This window comes from Microtus oregoni, unplaced genomic scaffold, assembly GCF_018167655.1.
Source record: "Microtus oregoni isolate MIOR12 unplaced genomic scaffold, Mior012 000048F_ref0000485, whole genome shotgun sequence".
Classification (NCBI taxonomy): domain Eukaryota; kingdom Metazoa; phylum Chordata; class Mammalia; order Rodentia; family Cricetidae; genus Microtus; species Microtus oregoni.
Window position 1 is genome coordinate 2,908,830 of NW_024543222.1, and position 21,250 is coordinate 2,930,079.

The window sequence follows — 21,250 nt, forward strand, 5'->3', positions numbered from 1 at the left end:
GCACTGGCTGCTTTTACAGAGGACCTCAGTTTGGGTCCCAGAACCCACAAGGAAGCTCACAACCATCTGTAACTCCAGTTCCAGGGGATCTGGTACCTTCTTCTAATCTCTGCAGGGACTTTACACATGTGGTACACAGATATATATGTAGGCAAAACACTAAGACACATAAAATAAAACATAAAAATGAAACAAAATGTCAACGTCTTAAAAGACAACAGACATGTCTAAAACAGATTGGTGGCTATAGAGGGAAACTGTATCACACCAAGCCAGCGTGTGCACTGTGCACGTGCTGATACGAATGGGGAGTCAGGAGCCTGCCTGCTAGGTAACACCAGGCACTCAGGAGGCTGAGGCAGGAGGATCACAAGTCCAGGGTGAGCCTGGGCAACTCAGTGAGACCCTAAGGTAAAATTAAACATAAAAAACGGGTCTGAGGGTACAGTTTAGAGGAAAGTACCTTCACAGTAAACACGAGGCCCTAGGTCCTATTCGCCAGCATCTCAAAAACAAAAATCCCAGACACCAGGGCCAGGGCATAGGGCTCCAGCCTGGGCATTGCTTGTCTTTTTTTTTTTTTCTTTTCTTAAGGAAAGAAAGAAAAAAGGGAGGAGAAAGGGAGGGAGGAAGGGAGGGAGGGAGGAAAAGTCACTACCCAGGAGGCCCCTGTCTTTCATGTGACTGGTTAAACGCAGCAATCCCACACAGTACACATGAAAACACACCTGTGCTTGTCAGAATCCCAGCCCCAGCAGGACAGCAGGGCAGAACCTCTCAACGTCTCCATCCGCACTCCAGTTCACAGGCTGGACATGGAGGCTGCACAGGAAGCCTCCTACTGCCAAAGCTCCATTCTACCCCAAGGGCCACATAGGAGCCAGGGGGCATCGGCAGGCCACAGAGCTGCCCCTACCAGTCTCCATGGCACACCCAGCATTTAACAACATGAAAGTCAGGACGGCTGGGAAGAACCTCGCTAACACAGATCACTTCTGCAGAGAGAAGAAATTCTCTGAGGCTCCTTTAAAGGAAGACTGGCTTGGGAAAGAGGAAGCTATTGCGACCATTTGCACACTGTGTTTAAAGCAGCAATAATAAAAACACCGGGGCCTTATCAGCTTGCCTGGCCCAGAAGGAGCTGCCTCCTGGGGAATTCTCCCTCCCACCTCCACACCCACTCTTCCCCTCTCACAGGGTTCTGAGGCAGCTCAGGAGGTGGTACAGAGCTTTCAGCCCTTAACCAACTTCTGGATCCGATGCTGACATATGAAAAGCTAGCACTGTGCTAAAGAAAACCGCGCTTAGTGAAGGCGGATCGACTTGGAATTAATGAGCTGAGTGCTGCACGGTGCCAGGAAACTTATTTCAAAGAAATTCTGTTTAAAGAACAGCTCCACTCCACCCCAAAAAGAACTGTGTTCACACCCAGTTTGGCTAACAAACCAAGCTAGCTGTTTTCTGAACAGCTGAGATGTTCTCGGGCACCTGATATGAACAAAAACTGACTATCAGACAGGTTAACCCTGGGGGGGGGAACCCAGTAAGTAAATAATCTACACCATAACCTACCCAATGCCACCAACAAAGAAACACTGGACACATTCAAGACTGTGAGGCAGACTGACCAAAGACCCAGTCCCACCTGTCGGGAAAGACAATACAGCGGCAGGCGGCTGGTGGACTCCAGAGAAGACTTTCTGATTCCTGCGCCAAACACGGTTTCCTGAGGGACCACAAATGTTTCAGAAGCAGAGCTTGCCTAAGAGCGAGGCTGTGGGTTTGACCCCAGCGCCACTGGGGAGGGTTGAAGGCTTATGGCCACCTAAGTCTAGATAGCTCCCCAGGGAAAACTGCTTTATGTCACACCTCATTCTTCTATAGGCTTGTGTGGTCCCTGACAGAAAGCCACTAGAAAAATGTACCTCTTTCCAGGCTCAGTGGCACTTGGGAGACAGAGGCAGGAGATCTCTGAGGGCAGTCTGTCTAATCTACACAGAGTGCTGGGCCAGCCAGGACTTCACGTCAAGACCCTGTGGAACCTCTACGTGCTAACAAATCAGGTTCCAAGTCACAGGGCTGCCGACTGCTCACACTCAAGCTCACCATGTAGCCCAGGCTTGCCTCAAACTCTTGATTCTCTTGTGACAGACTGCTGAGCCCACGCTCAAATTGTGTTCATACTTAATAATACATTTAAAGAAACTAAAATTCTAAAAAACTTGAGCCTCTTTGAAAGGCATAACCTAATTAGTTACGGCACACCTCACTACGCAGCCCAGTCTGAACAGCCGTATTTTCGAGCTCAACTCTACATGGCCGACCTCACAACTATAAAACGCATATGGAGTTGGCTAGGTGACTACAGTGGCCCCTCGCGCCATCATCAGTCCTAGACGAAAACTAAGACATGCATATAAAACCTTGACAGAAACCAAGCCATTACCCCAAACCATTTTCTCTAAAATGAAACCTATGTGAAGTTTAAATATGAGCTTCATCCTAGAGAAACACAGAGGCTATGGTGCTGACAAGCACACCTCCAGGAGATCCAGTTCAGAAAAGTCCTATGCTCAACCTACAAGGCCGCCTGGGAAGGCAGGGGCTTTCCAGGGCACGCCCCCCCCTCCAAAGTTTCCACTAAAATGTGAATGTGCTGGGGGTCAGGGGGCTTGGTGGCTCACAGCACTAACTGGAGGGGGTGCTGGAGGGGGCGCAGGGACAGGATGGAAGGACGGGAACAGGGACAGAGACAGGCAGATCTCTGTGAGTTCGAGGCCAGTCTGGTTCATAACTCGAAGTCCTGGACGCTAGAGCCGTTACACAGAAAAACCCAGTCTGATCTCAAACTTATGGCAATCCTCCTGCTTTAGCCTCCTGAGTGTTGGGATTACAAAGTCACTGTGCCTGTTTTTTTTGGGGGGGAAGGGGACAGAATTGCAATGCAGCCAAGCCCGACCTCCTGCCCACCCTGCGTCCAGGTGACAAGCACCACTCAGATCTCCTTAGGACGGTTGTGTGCAGGAGACTGCTCTGCAGTTTCTGGTTGAACCGAATAAGGACCAGTTAACTCGACAGCTAAAGCCTTATTTAACAAGGGTGTCTAGATAGATAGTCCATCGTGAACTACTTGCATTCCTGAGAGCTTGTTAGGCAGTTCTAGCAGGGGAGTGCAGCTATGCCCCTGATGGAAGACCAGTCCTCCCCTGTTTGAGGAAGACTGTCCTCTCCAGCATGCAGCAGTGTAGTAGGAAGGGGACATCAGACTAGCGAGCCACAACAGCCAAACCAACCTTAGCTCGCAACAGGGTGACAGGTGCTGCAGCCGGACCGACCTCACACCCAGAAATAGTTCTGGCAAGGGCCAAAGATGGCTCCATAATGAAGAGCGTTGCTGCTCTTCAGAGGACCTAGGGTCAGTTCCCAGCTCCAACATGGCAGCTCACAGCCATCAATAACTTCAGTTTCAGAGGGTCTGGCCGCTGGCACCAGGCACCTACATATGTGTGCATGTATTCATGTAGGCGATCACACAGAGGCATAATTTTCCAAAAAGATTTACTTATTATGTATACAGTGCTCTGTCTGCATGTTTTTGCCTGAACACCAGATAAGGGCATCAGATCCCATTATAGCTGGCTGTGGACCATCATGTGGTTGCTGGGAATGGAACTCAGGACCCCTGGAAGAGCAGTCAATGAAATGCTCTTAACCTCTGAGTCATCTCCCCAGCCCCAGAGTATTTTTTTTTTAATCTTATAAAAAAGAATTCCCAGGTAAGACCACCAAGAAATGTTCACTTTAAATGACCAGGACAGTTTGAATGGCAGATTGCTGACAGTCAAGTATGCACCAGGCCCAGAGACACACAGCAGAGTGCCTGGGGCGGGGAGTCCGGGTCTGAGCAGACTGGAAGTCATCAGGCTTCAACAGCAAGAACCACACCACACAGGACACTAGTGGGGAAAGCACAGGATCAGGAGAGAGGCTCAATGGAGGCTCCAGGGCCGGGTTCTCAACCTTCCTAACGCTGGGACCCTTCAATACTGTTCCTCATGGTATAGTGACTCCCTAATCATAAAATTGTTTCGTTGCTACTTCATAACTTAATTTTGTTGTTATGAATCGTAGATCAGCTGGCCTCGAACTCAGAAACCCACATGCCTCGGCCTCCTGAGTGCTGGGATTAAAGGTGAGCTCCGACCACCTCCACGTTTTAAAGTGAGAAACTACAGCAATTTCTTCTGGGATTTGGACCCTGCTCAATTCTCCCCAGGATAGAGAGACACCATTTCAAACCACAAGAGAAGGCTTGGCATCAAGGGACACACACATACACACGTGTGCGCATGCCCACATGAGGGGGACACCCACAGTGTCTTGGGAAAGGTGACCTGCTCATGAGCTGCCGATTTATCTTCCTCAGTTCAAAGCACTGCTGACAGATAAGAAAATGCTTGGTGTTTCTGAGCCTGCCCCAGGAAAGGGTCACAGCACAGTATGCCATGACTGCACTAACTTCCGCAGGAAAGGAAGCAGGGGGCCAGCAGAGCTCTGCAGAGCCAGGAGAGCCTTTCAAAGTCTGCTGACAGCTCACAAGCTAAGGCTCTGCTTTGTGGGTCCCTCCCTGGAGTGTTGCATGTTGGACAGGTTTCCCACACGCCAGGCAAACACTTCATTATGGCACTATATCCCCACTCTTTTTCTATTGTTTATTTGGAAACCAGGTCTCCGTAAGTTTCCTACGATAACCTGGAATTTGCAAATCTCCTGCCTCAGTCTCCAGAGTAGCTGATATTTCAGGCTAAAAACACTGGGCCTGGCCAAACTAAGGATTTCACTCAGCTGTTCTCTGAAAATACACCATATAAAAAACCTGTGGTCACCAAATTCACATGGCAATGATCTCCCTATGACCCTAAGTGTAAGATGTAAAACCCATGAGGCTTTATTGGAAACCGTTACTTTAATATGTAATTGGCCAACTGTAAGAAAAGAAACCAGACGTCAACATCAGCATCTTGGTCTCTACCCTATCAGAAGAAGAAGCCAGACACATTATCCTGTTCATTCGGCACTGAGACCAAAACACTGAAACATTGTCTTCATAGCAGTGAAGGCAGCAAGGACTGCGCTGGACAATGAGCTAGCGCACGTCACTGTTGCTGACGGTGGAGATGACAGGGAGAGCTTTCAGGATACACAGCCCGGGGCTCTGAGTGATGAGGTGCCCTCTAGAATGTGCCCCTAATACAGACCACCCTGAAGCAGGCCTGTTGCTGATGGTACTAACATTTCCCCACACAATGAAGAAACACAATCTGGACTCATGTCGGGAACTGGGCTCTGGGATGGCTGAATAAGTGTCAACATTAGCCTGGGTTCCCAGAGCTGCATCAAGTCTGCAACTGTTCTCAAGACAACGCCTTCTGGACAATCTTGCATGACTTGGTACTAGAGACTCGACCCCAGCAGCAGCATTATGGCTCCCGCTGACTCCATGAATTCTACTTCCGTCCCTCCCCCTCTACTGGCACGGAAGCCACTCAGCGGCCCTCCTCCAAGGCCTGCCACTTGAAGACGAACTGGAAGGTAATGACAGACAAATCAGAGCCTGAAACTTCCGAATGCCCTTGACTGGCACATGCTGTGCCACCTAGAAGACAGAAACCCAGGGGGCCATGAAACACTGAGGAAGGAGGGCACTGACTGGCACAGCAGGGCACAGGTAAGCCCGGAGGGATCTGGGGGAAAGAGACCAAGGGAAGAAAAGTGGGGAACGCTCTCTGTTTTTCGAGACAAGATTTCTCTGTGTAGCCCTGGCTGTCCTGGAATTCGCTCTGTAGACCAGGCTGGCCTTGAACTTAAGAGATCCACCTCGCCCTCCCCAGTGCTGAGATTAAAGGTGTGCGCCACCAATGCCCAGCTCAAGTTTCCCAAAGCAAGACTGCAGACTGGCCCCTGGACAACTGAATGCTGCCCAACATCTAAAGGGCTGGAGGAGGGCTCAGGCTGTGTGCACAAAGGGCTCACTCTGGTCTGCAGCACACCGTCAGCCCACAGAAGGCTGGGGCAGCCCCTCAGAGGGCAGTTTCAAATCTTACATGTGTGCGCAGCCTGGGCAGTAATGTCGCGCATGCTGCCTCATATTCCCGGACCTTTTCTCTTTGCTTTGCAAAAGCTGGTTCAGCAGCAGGCTCCCTGTCAGCCACACAAGAGGCCAGGCTGGTCTCTAGGCCAAGACAGATGGCCTCTCAGACAGCCTGTGGCGATGGCTCTGCTGCCCACTGCACACCTGCGAGCCAGCACAGAGCAAATGAGCTGTGTCACCTCTCCAGAAGGTGGTTTATTGGGCTGCACAGAACCACTTCCCACCCCCCCACGACACACGGTCCTCCTTGGCCTTACTGCTACAGAACTGATATTCTCTAAGTTACTTCAAGTTCTAAGCGTTTGAGCCATGCGTGCTGGCTCGCACCTGTAACCCCAGCACTCTGGAAGCTGAAGCAGGAAGGCCACAAGGTTGAAGCCAGCCTGGGCTACATGCTCTTGAGAGGCCAACTTCCTGGTACAGCAACCTCAGAGGGCCACAGCAGCCAGTGCTGCACCAAAGGGAGAGAAGGGTCATTACACTGGCCGATGTGGGTTCCTGAGAGTAAAGCAACACCTCTGTGCCCGGGCATGCTCCTGCTGATGGGAGTCTTAAGAGTGTGCCCGGGGCATGTTCCTACTGATGGGAGTCTTAGAGTTGCCCGGGGCATGTTCCTGCTGATGGGAGTCTTAGAGTGTGCCCAGACTGGTTTCAGATGCTCCATCTTTACATGCCATGAGCTGAGATTACAGGTGCATGTCACCCTTACTCCCAGATAACAACCCCTTGTAGATAGACTAGTCCTTCGATCCCGCGTGCTGAGCGGTTGTTTTATTATGATGTCGTTTAAATGGGTACCGTGTACCAGAAGCCCAGTGTACCAGCACCTGCGCTCCCAGTCACTCAAGGAGACTGGGGTGGGAGGATGGCTTCAGCCAGGAGTTTGAGTCAAGCTGGCCAACAGAGCCAGAGGCGGCATCAAAAACAATCACGCAAGGAAACTGGGGGGCAGGGGCACCTTACACAAGGACAAACTTGAAGTAGCAACACTCATTCAGCTGAACATGATAACTGGGACACAGACCCATGCAGGCCCAGCTGCTCCTTGATAGAAGACACTCTCCCTGGCTCTCTTTGCTCAGCAGGCTACAGATTACTACTCCCTCCCCTTCCCTCTGTCTAAACCCTCACTCCTGCAGCTCAGGCCCACAAAGTAGCCTGCGCTGTACTGGCTCTAACACAGCAGCAGCATGCTAACCCACCTTGTGTTAGCGCTTGGCTATGGCAAGAGCATTATCTGCTGCTCATAGAAAATTCAATGAAGCAACCGCTGCTGCCTGACGGCGCCTGCCACACGTGGAAAGCGGAAGATCTCTGTGTGTTGATGCACATTCCTCGATTATCAAAGTAAAAGCCCAGCACTAGCCAGTTCCCATTAGAGACCAAAAGGCCACTGGGGCTGGGGGCAGCTCAGTTGGGAGGTTACTCTCCTAGCTTCCGAGCCTGTAGGAAGCCCTGGCCTCAGTCCAGAGCCTCATACACCAGGTGCATGGCACATGCCTATAATTTTATAATTTTAGTATTGAGAGGAGGCAGGAAGTTCAATGGGAATCTAAAGGTCATTCTCTCCTATGCTGAGATGGAGGTCAGCATGGGTGAGAGAGCCTGTGTCAAAAAAGAAGATGAAATGGAACAAACAGAACAAACCAATATAAATGCACCTCCAACAGTTCCGCAGTCCTTCAGGTCAAGTTCCAGCCCATTCACTTGGCAGAGCTGCTTGACTTTTCACAGTGTAAAAGATAATCCGTGGCCTTCAGAAAAGCATTTGCTGTTCCAGGGAATTGCAGCTGTCAGCTTTAAAAATGTCATGTGTTTGCCCACATAAAAGAATGCAGTGAGCTATGGAAATATTATCTGGTGTCATGAACCAGAATCAAAGCCGTGTAGAGTCAGCAGGCCAGGGACAGGGCTGGTAGAAGTGAGGCAAAGTTCCTACAGACATTGCTATCCATCCATTCTGCTGATCGCAGAGCCTGCTGGGCTCAGGCTTAAGTCTCAAAGACAGGAAGTCGCCAACCCTCGAGGGGCAGGGCCACCTGTGGAAAGCCACTGTTTGGTCACTGTGGTCCCCAGTTCTCCTTATGGAGGACAGCTGTCATCGACTTCCACAGCACGCTAGGGGTCTGGCTGAACGGGGAAGCAGTACCACAGGGAAAAGGCCCTGGGTTTGAGTATCCACTACAAAAAGATGAGCTGAGATATGATCACACCTGCCCTTGGAATGACTGACCGAGGTCTGAGTCCACCCGAGGTGAAGCCCGGGCTGGGGCTGGGCTTGCTTGCACACTATAACACCAGAGCTCAAGAAACCATGGCAGGAGAATCATGAACTTGAGGTCAGACTGGGTTGCAGAGAAAGACCCTGTCCTCAAACAAACAACACACCTGGGGAGGAATGCAATTATTACTATTTTTTGGTTATTATTACAGTAAAAGTTGTCTTTAAAATGTACAATGTGGGCTGGAGAGATGTTCAGTGGGCAAGAACACTTGCTGTCTTGTAGAGGACCTGGTTTGGTTCCCAGTACCCACACAGTGGCTCACAAGAGCCACAACTCCATTTCAAGGGATCTGACACTCTAGGACTCTGCAGGCACCAGGCACACACGTGGTACACATACATACATGTAGATGAACACTCATACACATAAAGTAACAATAAATCTAACAAAACCAAAAAGAACAGTGTCAGGGCTAGCGAGATAACTCAGAGGGTAAAGGATGTGAACGTGGTGATGCTCCCTGGGACCTCGCGGTGTAAGGAAGAAATAAACTCCTGCCAGTTGTCTTCTCACTTCCACACATCAGACACGGGTGAATTTTTTAAAATGTTTAAAATGTACATTATACTTCATAGCCAAAAGAAAGAAGCAACCAAAATGTTCATCAATGAATAAATGGATGTGTATATACACAATGGATTATTTTATCCAGTCTTGAATGAAATTAAGCTGGGTAGTGGTGGTGCATGCCTTTAATCCCAATACTAGTAGAAGTAGAGGCAGGTGGATCTCTGTGAGTTCAAGGCCAGCCTGGTCTACAGAGCAAGTTCCAGGACAGGCTCCAAAGTTACAGAGAAACCCTGTCTGGAAAAATCAGAAAGAAAGGGAGGGAGGGAGGCAGGGAGGGAGGGAGGGACCGTGTTCTAAACAGTGCTGTTAACCAGTGAAAACGCAGGTGGCGGGGTCTGGACGCAATGCTGCAGCATCCCATTATTCTCTTATCAACTTACTTCTGAATATATGCACCTGCAACTTTTAGTTCAGGCCTTGGCTTTAATATATGCACAGGCAAGAAGAGAAACGCGCATTTTGTGATTGGCATCACAGAATAACAGCTACCGAGGAAACAGAGTCACTAATAACTTCTCAGATTCAGATCTTTTCATAAAGATCAGATTACCACTCACTGAGTCAAGAATGTTACTTAAAACAAACCTTGTGCCCAGCAGGACACAGAGAAGCAGTGTGTTGTGTGGCGAGCATGCTCCTCAGGCAGCGACAGAAACCACCAATCTCAGCCTGAACACAAACTTCGATCTGCATCCTTCTCTTGGGACATGACCCAAGTGTAAATCACAAACACATCTGACCAAAAGATGCTCCAAGGTGACCCCTGTCACAACTTTCAGGACCAAGGCCTGGGATGCAGCTTAGTGCAGTTCAATTTCTCAAGAAAAAGATAAAGTCGCCTGTTCCGTCGAGACACCAGCACCCTTCCCAGGACTCACTCATTCTTAAGACAAGGCTGTTTAGTACATTCCAGGATAAAGAGCAAGATGACCTTAGTAACTGTCCAAACCCCTAGATGCAAACAGAGCAGCATACATCTGTGAAAGACAGACAGATGGACAAAAAGCAGCTTTTTCCCTTCCTTTCCTCCCCTCCTCCAAGCAAGCTCTCACTATGTTGCCCAGGCTGGTCTCAAATTCTAGCCTCAAGAGATCCTACTTGGTATCCCTGCATCCTGCATCAGCAGGACATCGCCAGCATCCTGCATCAGCTTCCTCAGCAGCTGGGACTTTCAGGAACTGCATACAATTTCCCTTAAATGAAGACTGCCACCCCAGGCTCCAAGCAGCCCTTTCCAAGGGGGACAGGCAGTATCTGCCATGTTACATTTACCATAGTACCACAGAAACACACAAGAAGTCCAGGCCGATTGTAACAGCAGCCAGCCCACTCTAACCTGGCTCTCTATTCAAGAGTCAGATCCAGGAAGGGCTGGAAGGAAAGAAGTGTAGAAAGTGGCAGAGTCCAAGTGACCAGCACAAGCGGACACCTGGTCACACCCACCTCCCATAGACCAGCCTTTCCCCAAGAGCTTCCAGAATACACTGCATGGAAACTGTGCCAATAAAGCCATGGCACTGAGCACACGCGTGCACCCAAGTCACTGGGTCAGAAAGAAACTAAAAATAGGACGGCCCAGTTTACCCTGAAGACCGGGCGCCTGGCGTGCACCTCCATAGCACCTGCATGCAGCAAGGGAATGAACAGGAACGGTGATTTTAATGCACGTTTTAACCGCCCCCGCCCCATCTTTGGAGGACGGAAAACATGTTTAAATGTTAAATGACTGGATTCAGACTGGGCCCCCTTTGCCTCCTGGGTTAAGACCCAGTTTCTCTAGCAAATCAGAGGCAGAATGAAAACAAGGTGGAAAGGAGCTGTGAACAGGGAACATATAGGGACCGAGAGACAGGCACCCAAATGCAAACCATTCTACTGGAAACAGGAGGCAAGTAAGCCAGTGATTCTCAACCTTCCTAGGGCTACGACCCTTTAATATGGTTCTTTATGTTGTGGTGGCCCCCAATCATAAAATTACTCCATTGCTACTTCATAACTGTTATTCTGATATTATGAATCATAATGTAAATATCTGATATGAAGGATAGCTGATAGAGACCCCAAAGGGGTTGAGACCCACTGAAGTAAGCCCTAAACCTTTTCTTTTTAGGTAACTAAAAAGGAGGTAGAACCTGTGACCAAGAAAAGATGGGTACTGACTGAAGAGGAGATGGAACCCGTGATACTGAGGAAGGAAGGCTACTGAGTGCAGTGACAAAACATGGTCTATTTAAAGCTGGAGAAATACTTACTAATACACAAGCAATCTGATTTTGAATACAAAGAGAACAGTAGAAAATCACTGAAGATGATGACACTTAGGAACTGGGTGATGGGTACATGGCAGCCTACGATTCTCTTTATTTGTGTATTCCTGACAGTTCCCATAATGCAATGTTTGGCAGGTTTATTGTTTTGTTTCATTGTTGTTGTTGTCAGAGTTAAACCTGATCCTGTCTCATTTCTCTACAAAAATACTAGCACCCACAATGTGCCCCCACAGTAAACATGACTTAGAGCGCAAAGGGGTGGGGTCAAGGCGGGGAAGGCCTAGCTCCCCAAATGCAAACTAGAATGGCCCACTTTTAACAGCAACCTCACCAGAGAGCACAGTACACCCTCCACACAACCCACTGGGACCCTCGACATCACCAGAGGGAAGGGACCGTTCTCCAGAACTGGGCTGCATGGGTGATTTAAGGCGGTCCCCTCTGGAGCAATGTGCTCATTTGTGAGAGTAGAAATTAACTCTAGCTAGGCATGGGGATGCAGCCCTATAATCTCAGCTCCTCTGGAGATGGAGGCAGGGAGATCGAGAGTCTAAATCCACAGAAAAAGGAGAGAGGAACTCGCTACACCAGGCCATCTGAAGGTCAAACAGCAGCCAGCTGCAGTATGGGGTCTAATTACCACAAAACTGGAAACTGGATCAGAAACAGAAAAAGACCCAAGGATGAAACCTAAAGTGAAGGGAAGAAAACGCAGCTCAAGAAGACAAAAGGGGACCGGAGAGGTGGTTCAGCAGTTAAGAGCACTGGCTGTTCTTGCAGAGAATCCAAGTTCAATTCCCATCACCACATGGCAGCTCACAACCATCTGAACTCCAGATCTGAGTGGATCTGATGCCCTCTTCTGACATATGAGTATACCAAGCACACACATCTGCACCTACATCTATGCAGGCAAACACACACATTAAAAACAAATGTTAAGGGCTGGAGAGATGGCTCAGAGGTTAAGAGCATTGTGTACTCTGCCAAAGGTCCTGAGTTCAATTCCCAGCAACCACATGGTGGCTCACAACCATCTGTAATGAGGTCTGGTCCCCTCTTGTGGCCTGCAGGCATGCACACAGACAGAATATTGTATACATAATAAATAAAAAAAAAGAAAAAAAAAGAAAAAAGAAAAAAAGCTGTCTTATTAAAAAAAAAAACAAATGTTAAGAAACAATAAAATAAAACGTTGGATGATAACATTGCACACTCAACACTACAACTGATCTGCAGACCCCAGCAGGCAGCCCACGCTACTCACCTTCAGGGAGCAGAGCCACCTCCTCAGGACGCACTCTAGCTTAAGATTCTGCCCAGCAGCCCCAGAGTCCACAGGGACTAATAGGAAACATGGGCTCCCCCTTGTCTTGTTTACATATGGCTGGAATAACAAAGCTTAAATATAAATGCCATTTGATCTAGAAGATTCACTGAAGAGAGGCTCATTTTTGTCTGGTATGCGGAGGTGGGTGAAGGGGTAACAGAAAAAGGCCGAGGAGGTGTGGCTGTCCATCACTGGCTATTCACAAATTAGTTGGGGCAGGCAGAATTTGCATGGAGACTTGTGCCAACCTTTCTCCTCCTTTCAGCTGTTTTAGAGAGAGGCTGTGAGATGGGAAGGGAGATGGGAAGAAACGGAGGAGGGCAGCCGCGGATGTGTCTGGTGGGCTATATGATCAACAACCACCCTGCAAGGGAGGCTTCTTGTTCTCCAACTGCACTCCTGTGGGTACCAATGGCTCTGCATCTCACACAATAAAGAAGCACAGCACTTCATCGTCACAGAGGGGCCTCCTTTAGGGACACCCTGGACAACCTAAGGACCAGGATACTGTGCCTCTCTCACGGAGAAAACAAACGCCTATGAGAACAGGTCACAGTTGCAGTTCAGATCTGAGTTCTTACCAAATCCAGACAGAGCCCGTCCTCGGGGTACAGGGGAACAAGCAGAAATCTGCTACTCAGGCCCCACATGCCTGTGCTTTCAGACAAGGGAAACATTGGCGACACCCCTCTCTGAGGAACACTCAGCAGCTTTGCAAAGCAAATGCAATCACAAGCCAAGCGCCTAATGCTGACATAACACTAAGAACAAGTCGGAAGTGTGGGTGAGACTCAGCAGGCAGTGCGGCACGTGCCCAGGGTGCGTGCGGCCTGGGTTCATCCCTCAGCAGCAAACGGGAGAAAAAAGAATCTGGGGGAAGGAAAGGGAAGGGAACAGGAGGCATGCCTTGAGAGGCTTCAGGGAAGCAGGGCAGGACACGCTGAACAAGATCTGAAGAGACAGATGGGGAAGGCAAACACGTGAGGCAAGGGAATATAAAAAGACATAGAGGGGCAGAGACACCAGGCTCACAGACCATGCCAGAACAGACTGATCTTAAAGGGCCGGACACAGGCAGGCAGGGCCCTGAAGGAGCAGCAGGCAGCGGGAAATCGCCTCTTGAACCCACAGTGGTGGGGTCCACAGGAGCCCTGAAGGGCTCAACCGCTGAGGAGGAAAATGAACGAATAACTGGGTCACTGCTACTTAAGGGACAAAGGCTCAGGCTGGGCAGGTGCTGGGACTGAGAGGCAGAGGGGATCAACTGTGTGACCCAAAGGCACCATCTTCAGCGTGTCTGCGCTCAGTGGCAAGCAGTCCTACCAGGGACAGAGAAGCTGGAGTGTGGACAGGAGGGAAAGGGGGAGGGAGGCTGGGGCAGGAGCAGGACTGGACATGTGTGAGTGCGGGGTGCGCAGAAGCCATCAGAGCCCTTCCATTACACATCTCAGCTGTCCACGGGGACAGCTGTCCTTGACAGAAAAACAGACCAGGCTCTCACACTCTGGCCTCAGAGTTCCCCTCTTACATACCCAGTCAGCAGGGCCTCACACCCTGGCCCTCAGAGTTCCCTCTTCCATATCCAGTCAGCAGGGCCTCACACCCTGGCCCTCAGAGTTCCCTCTTCCATATCCAGTCAGCAGGGCCTCACACCCTGGCCCTCAGAGTTCCCTCCACAAGTCCAGCCGTCCAGCCAGCGGTCTTTTTTTTTTTTTTTTGTTTTGTTTTTTTTTTTCGAGACAGGGTTTCTCTGTAGCTTTGGAGCCTGTCCTGGAACTCCCTTTGTAGACCAGGCTGGTCTCGAACTCACAGAGATCCGCCTGTCTCTGCCTCCCGAGTGCTGGGATTAAAGGCGTGCGCCACCACTGCCCGGCTCAGCCAGCGGTCTTTAACACAGCTCAGGAAGAACCTAAGTCTCTGAGTCAGGGTCTCACTCTGCACCCAGTCCAGGCTGAATTTGAGATTCTCTTCACACATTGCTATACCTGGCCGAGCTTTAAAACCTGTGCTTTGTCCTAAAATTTCTAAGCAAAACATTGCCGCCCCCGCCTCCCCACACCCCCCACCCCCGCAGAATGTCAACCTTTGCCTGGTCCTGACCCCTCATCTGTGGAGCACACAGGTCCTCCCAGGAGACTATTAACCCTTTGTGCAGGCAAGGGAGCCAAGCAAGAACAAAGCCAGTCTAGGAAATGTGTCTGGCTGAGCCCTAAGGATGTGGACATCATCAAGGAGCAGAGCCGTCACAAAATGCGCTGGGATGCGCACTATCAGGGGCGTGGGAGCTGAAAAGAAAGCTGAACTCAACTCTTACCTCTCCCCCACTAACTGCCCTCAGCCCCGCAGTAGGAAGCTGGCCCTTTCTCTGCAGCCATTTCTAGGCTAACAGCTGACTAAAACACCTCAGAATGTCAAGACCGTCACTTCAGCTCTGTTTGTTGTTGACGCTCAAGCCAGCAGTGAATTTTCATTAACTCTATAGAGATGCAGTTAAAAAGTGTGCTCCTGTCTCACTAGGCGATGCTCCCTCAGTCACAAATGCGGGCTTCACAGGAACAAAGTTGTAACTGGTGTACTTCCTTACTCCCAGCCTTTGCCTGGGAGACCACAACACACCTGGGTAGCGCTCCCCTCCCCCTTGAGCTACAGTGGGGAAAAAAAAAAAAAAAAGCTGGGCATGGGGCACACACCTTTAGTCCCAGCACTTGGGTGGAAGAGGCAGGCAGATCTTTGCGTAAGGCAGGCAGCCTGGTCTATAGAGTGAGTTCCAGGACAGCCAGCGCTGTCTCGAAAAACCAATTAATGATATTAATAATAGTAATAAACAAATAAAGCACAGCAAATGCTGAGGCTCTTATGCTCCAAGTCGCAGCAGGAAAGGGAGAGTGGCATTGTGTAAGACTGGATAACAGAGAATCCCAGTTCTGGAAGGAAGAAGGAAATATATTTTATTTTCACACCTAAGAAAAAAATTAACCCCAGAGGAAGTTAGCCACTGCCAAAAACATAAGCAGTTTACAAGCGGCTTGATTTTAAAACTGGGGTGGCTACCAACTTGAGTTTATGCAAAAGTCATGCATAGAATTTGCAAAGCAAACTTCCTAATTTTGAAAGCAATAAAGGAAATCAGGAAGTCTGGACACTGAGCAACCCACACACCTTTTTATGAAATCCAGGGCTAGAAGAGGCTAACCTCTGCCTCTCACCACAGACTCACACAGAGATTTTCAAAAAACAAACTCTTTACATTTATTAGGAGAAGGGCAGTATGCTGCCAGAGCGCGGGTGTGGAGGTCAGAGACAACTCACACCAGGTCTCTCTCCGCCACTTGGGTCAAATCACTGAACTAGGCAGCAAGTGCCTCCCCAGCGCTCCCTGGAGCCAGCTTATCAGCCCACATCAAGTTTTTTCACACACCAAGTTTTGGCCAACATAGCCTGCCAGCTCCATTTTGGTGCCTCCCCACACAGGTGCTCCCTGATTTCAGCAGCCTTGCGGACTGAACAAAGTCAGGTGACTTCCCACTGAACAACCCAGCCTCTGTCCAGTCCCTCTCTCCCGCATGTGAAGAAGGAAACGAGACACAAACTGGCCACTGCAACAAGAAAGCCAGTTCAGCAGGCCACAAGGGAGGGAAAGGAGTAGACAGAGTCAGTGGCGGGTGGAGCTAGGTGGTCCCACAGGGAGAAGTTCCAGCGACAGCCAACTGCTGCCAAGAGCCACCCTCCAGCACCAGGCTCCAGCCTGTCCCAGCAGGAATTCCTGAACTTCTGTATGATTCCTACCACATGCATGCATCCTCTAACAAAACTCCCTTCAAGTCCAGGGGGGGGGGGGAGTTGCATGCAAACAGAAGAAAGGGGGGAGGGGGGCAAGAGGCCAAGCCAGCATGTGAACAGAAGAGTGTCTTTCTGTCTAATCATTCACGTAAAATATTTAGGGGAAATACAAAACTATTTTTAGGATACAAAGCTCCCACACATAACAACAAGCAAGGCCCACACCTGACAAAGCTGTACAAGGAGCCGTCTGTGGTCAAGGATGCAAATGTCCTACCCCGACAGGCGTGGGCGGAGACTACTGTTAAAACTCATCAACTGCACAGCTATTGAGGCCCTTTCGCTGTGCACAGGTAATACTTCAATCGGGAAAAGAGCAAGCAATGTTCCCTTGAGAGGATGTTAGTTTTTCTTTTGCATTTCAAGGCTATTGATCTAACTGATCTCAGAGCACACTGCAGAGGAGAAGCTCCAAGAACAGGAACTCCTGAGCGTTTCCACATACAGAGCAGAAACAGGTAACAGTCACCCAGGGGCAGGAAGGAGGGCAGCAGCCAGGAATATCAGTGCACAGTTAGAGTTCCCAGCACTTGGAAGCCTGAGGCAGCAAGATCATAAGTTCCAGGCCAACCTGGGATACTCATTCTGACAGGAATGGGCACAGGGCCCCAACTGGAGCAGAGTTCATCCCCTACTGGGTGGTGCATGCTCTGAGCTTGGTGCCAAAGGCACAGGTACACCCTCGTGTGTGATTTCCACGGTAGGTGCACTCTCCTGAGTATGCCATGTATGGCCATATGGGGCTCATATCTTAACTGTGACATCAAAGAACGACATGAACGCTCTGCGGTCATTTACAAGAGACTGAAAGCAGGGCTCGGCCTCTTAACCTAGTGAATGTTGTCAGCCCAGCTCAGATAGATGACAAATAAACACTTTAGCTACCTCATTGTGGAACTGGGTTTGGATCATGGACTTATTATTTGGTGGAAAAACTTAGGTAGCAGCGCCGCTTACTAACACATAGGGAAAACTTCATCACACAGTACTCAATCCTGAGACCGCCAGAGGTGACTTCCCTCAGGACCAGAGTTCTCACCCAAACAAGCATCACATGGAAGAAACCATGCTCCCTGTCTGCAGCTACTTGAACAAAGAAAAACCAGCAAAATCCACAGGAAGTGCTGGGTCAGGATCCCACTTCTGTGTTCTCCAAGGGGAACAAGGAAAGCTCTCAGCCATCACCCCAGAAACATTGCAACAGCACAAACGCATAGATCTGCAGCTTCAGAGGCTTGTATTTTAAAAACCATAGAAGAATCTGGGCACAAGTCACAAACACAGAAAGAGCAGAGCAAAGGAAACAATGATAACAAAGAAGAGATTTGCAGATCATCCACATTTAATCTTAAAAAGAAGCCAGAGTAAACTGAAACGTGGGGTACTTACAGCCATAATTAACTCAAAGGGGTGCTTATACACCCTCACTGGGGACTGGTATTTCTGCACCATGGTTGTAATTCAATAGCAATCTTCTTACTCCTGAAAAACAAAAATATGTGTAATAAATATCTACATTACAGAAAGTAAGAGAGTCGGAACTCGCGTATCACGCCACATCCTAAAGAGACCACCACAGGTTATAATCCTAAGAACACACTACAAAGACTAAAGTCGGTATGCCAAAACAGTCTGACGGGGCGGGGGGTGGGGGGAGTAACAAGGCATTAAGAAAATGCAGAGGAAGCCCACATGGAAGGATGGAGCCACCCTGGTCTGAGGGGGGCCCTCTGTCCCCCGCATCTAGTCCTCCACACCAATGAAATCCTAGGATTCAAGGATTCGATTATTTAACTATGTTCTCTTGAACAACTTCTACAAGGACCCAAACAAAAATAGTAACATATTAAGACATAAGCTTTGGGGATGACACAAAAAGTGGGGTGTGGGGGAAGCAGCTGACACGGGCCTGTGGGGGGGATGACACCAGACACTGGGCAGGACCACTGTTTCTCAAATTTTGGAATACTTAAGAACTGGTTTTAAAGGGAACTTCTGTTGCTTCCTGTTTCCTAACCCTATGATCCAATTTCAGAGTCTCTCTTCAATCAGCAGGGAAGCTGCCCAGCTTCAGCTGAAGGGGCTCCAAAAACCTCCATCCTCCTAAAGCCTTGGCCCTGCAAAGGTAATCAATTACAGGCTCCAGCCTGAGGTCAAGGAACCCTCCTTTGCATACAAAATCACTCCAGGGCTTGGCAAGGGTGACTTTCTCAGTAAACACCCTTGTGTTCAGAGTCAGCTGGAGCGTTTTGCTCACCTACTTAAAAGAGAGGGAGAAAAGAAAAAGAAAGAAAAACCCAGAGAGACTGCCAGTCCTGCTAAGGTTCAATCAGTAAAGATGCTATTTTATCTAAACACGGTGTAAAGACCTTCAAAAGTTCAAAACCGAGCATCTAACTATCCCAACTTCCAGCTGTTAAAAAAAAAAAAAAAAAAGAACAACAAGCCTACGCTGATATATTTCAGAGAATTGCAATCGATATAGCTGCACTTCTACAATGTTTACACGCTTTAAACAGGTCTGGAACTTTCTCTACTCCGTGTTTGCTTGGCACAGCACTAGGAAGAAGCAAGCAGGTTAAGCTGGAAAACCACCCTTCCAACAGTTGGAAAACTACAAAGGCTAGTGTCTCTGGGTGACCTCAAGCATGCCCGATTCGCCTTTCCTGATTCCATCTCTGTGAGATGATCATACACTCCCAGCTTTCAAACCATAAGGCCGTGAGCCAAACTCCTCGGTTCTCCTCCAAACTCAAGCCTTCATTAATCTTGATTCAGGCGCTGACGCGTCCTGGAGCGCGGAGACCGCGTTCCACTCACTCTCGTAAACCTTACGATGCTGTCGCTCGCTGGGGAATCTAATCATCGTTTACATTTTTTTAATTGAGAAAATTAGTTTTCGGGTTATCTCCCAAATAAAAGGAGGATGATTACCAGGTGCAGACGGTTAGGGGAGAGGATGCAAGCACTGCGTGATGCCTGTATTAAGAAACTCTTACCCAAAGTGACTACACTGAAAGACCAGCTTGCTCGCCAGCTCCCTGAATTCGGGCAGGTTCTCGGTTTGGGGAGCCTGGTCCAGATCCGCTCCCCAAGCGGGCATCCGGAGTTGACCACCGCCAAATGGCACGGGAGGCCCGGGCTGCCTCTATTGCATGATGATTGGTGTTTGAAAATCAGCCCAGGGTCGGCCCCGGGGGAGCGCCTCCCAGCAGGCCGGGGCTGGACGGAGGAGGGGGCGGGCCAGATCGGGGCGGCGGCGGCTGAAGACCCGGCCGGCTCTGCCGTCCCGGAGAGGGCGAGCGCCCGCGGCCACCTCGGCAAAGGGATCCGGACGGGGGCGGGAACCCGGGCGCGCTCCTAGCTCTCCACGACGACGCGCGCTTACCTCTTGTCAAAAGGACCGGGTCGGGGACACGGGGCGGCGGGATGCGTTCATGCCGGCGGCTCCGCGGGGAGAGAGCCGTGCCAGAGGCTCGGCTGCCGCCGCTAGACCGCCGGTTCCGGGGACGGGGGCCGGGGCGGGAGCGCCGAGGGGCGCGGCGAGGGCTCGAGTGGTTGTTACGGGTGACGGGGAGGGAGGGGCGAACCCCGGAAGGAATGCGCGTGCGCACACCAGGCCGAGGGGCGGAGGAGGGAGCGGGAGGCCGTTGCTAGGGAGGGGATGGGGGGGGAGGGGACCGCCCGGCTGGTGCCGAACTGCGCCGGCGCGAGTGCCCGAGCGGCGCGTGCGTAGGAGGAGCTCAGGAAGTCATCTGCCCAGAGGCGAAGCGAGCCCCAGAGGCTCCTCCTCCTTGCGTCACGGGGAGGGGAAGGGCGATCGTGATGGGCGGGGCTTCGCAATTGTCAGCCGCGAACCGCGTGGAAAATTCGAATGCGAACCCAGACTGGGGTGCTTCCGCGGAGCTGGAGCTTGGACCTCTGAGCGTCGTCAGCTCAGCCGGTTCTCCATCTTGGCTGCTGTGCTCCTGCTCCGTCTGGAGCATCCCCCATGTTGCTTCCTTTTTTCAGAAGCCTCCTGCACCCCTTTGGTACCCTGACCACATTCTGGTCTAGTAATGGAGACGGGAGCAAAACCGGGCGGAGAGGAGCTGGGTGGAACCCAAGCACCCTTGTCAACCCATCCAGATGGCTGGGAAGTATCGGGCTGTGGGATGGATGGAGCTAAGGTGAGGGCCCTCGGTGGGGTGCTCGGTGTGTCTTACTTTCCAGCATCGCCAACTTTAAAACTTGAGAACGACACACAGGAAAGTTTAGGGGCCCTGGGGAGGGACACGGGACTACAAGCGGACTCCTGGCACGTCCACCCACACTACGAAGCTGGTTTTAGAAGCAACACACAATTTCTCCATCAATGTCTGTGTTGTTCCGTTCACATTCGTCACCCCGGGCAGTTGTCTTTGCATAGAGGAGTTTGGGAATTTCCTTCAGGGCCTGTTTACCCACCACACAGGCCTGTCATTCATTGCTGGATCACACTGTTTTCCAACTCAAACCATCGTTTCCCAGTTTTGCTACCCACGTTACTCAGACCGGATGGTGACGTGTCCCTCGTGTAGGGATCATTCCCCTTCCTTTGGAAGAGACAGGTTGGTAAGATGAGCCCCTTGGGAAGAGCGAATGGCCAGCATCTATTGAGATGGCTTTGTCCAGAGCCCACCGTTCTGACTAGTTAGTCTACAGATACACCCACAAATTTACAGGAAATGGAGGATAGAGGGTGGGGCTAAATGACACCTTGGGGAACAATCTGAAAAGCACAGACTTTAGGGATACAAACAAACGTTCTTTATCAAATAATCTC

The 21,250-nt window shown here is 50.2% G+C and overlaps 1 protein-coding gene across 4 annotated transcripts in view; it reads right to left on the reverse strand.

Annotated features, from left to right (window-relative positions):
• The window catches only part of Sec14l1 (SEC14 like lipid binding 1), a 42,903-nt gene extending 22,893 nt beyond the window's left edge, over positions 1-20,010 (reverse strand). For 2 of the 4 annotated variants that reach the window (XM_041635802.1, XM_041635804.1), the window contains exons 1-2: positions 19,835-20,010; positions 17,836-17,928 (exon numbers count right to left, since the gene is read on the reverse strand). In XM_041635802.1, the coding sequence (XP_041491736.1) occupies positions 17,836-17,898 (63 nt within the window). In that variant the 5' untranslated portion in view covers positions 17,899-17,928; positions 19,835-20,010. Of the gene's footprint in view, positions 1-728; positions 744-17,835; positions 17,929-19,445 lie in introns of those variants that run through there. The other 2 variants (XM_041635803.1, XM_041635806.1) reach the window with 2 other exon arrangements.
• Positions 20,011-21,250: the final 1,240 nt, after the last annotated feature.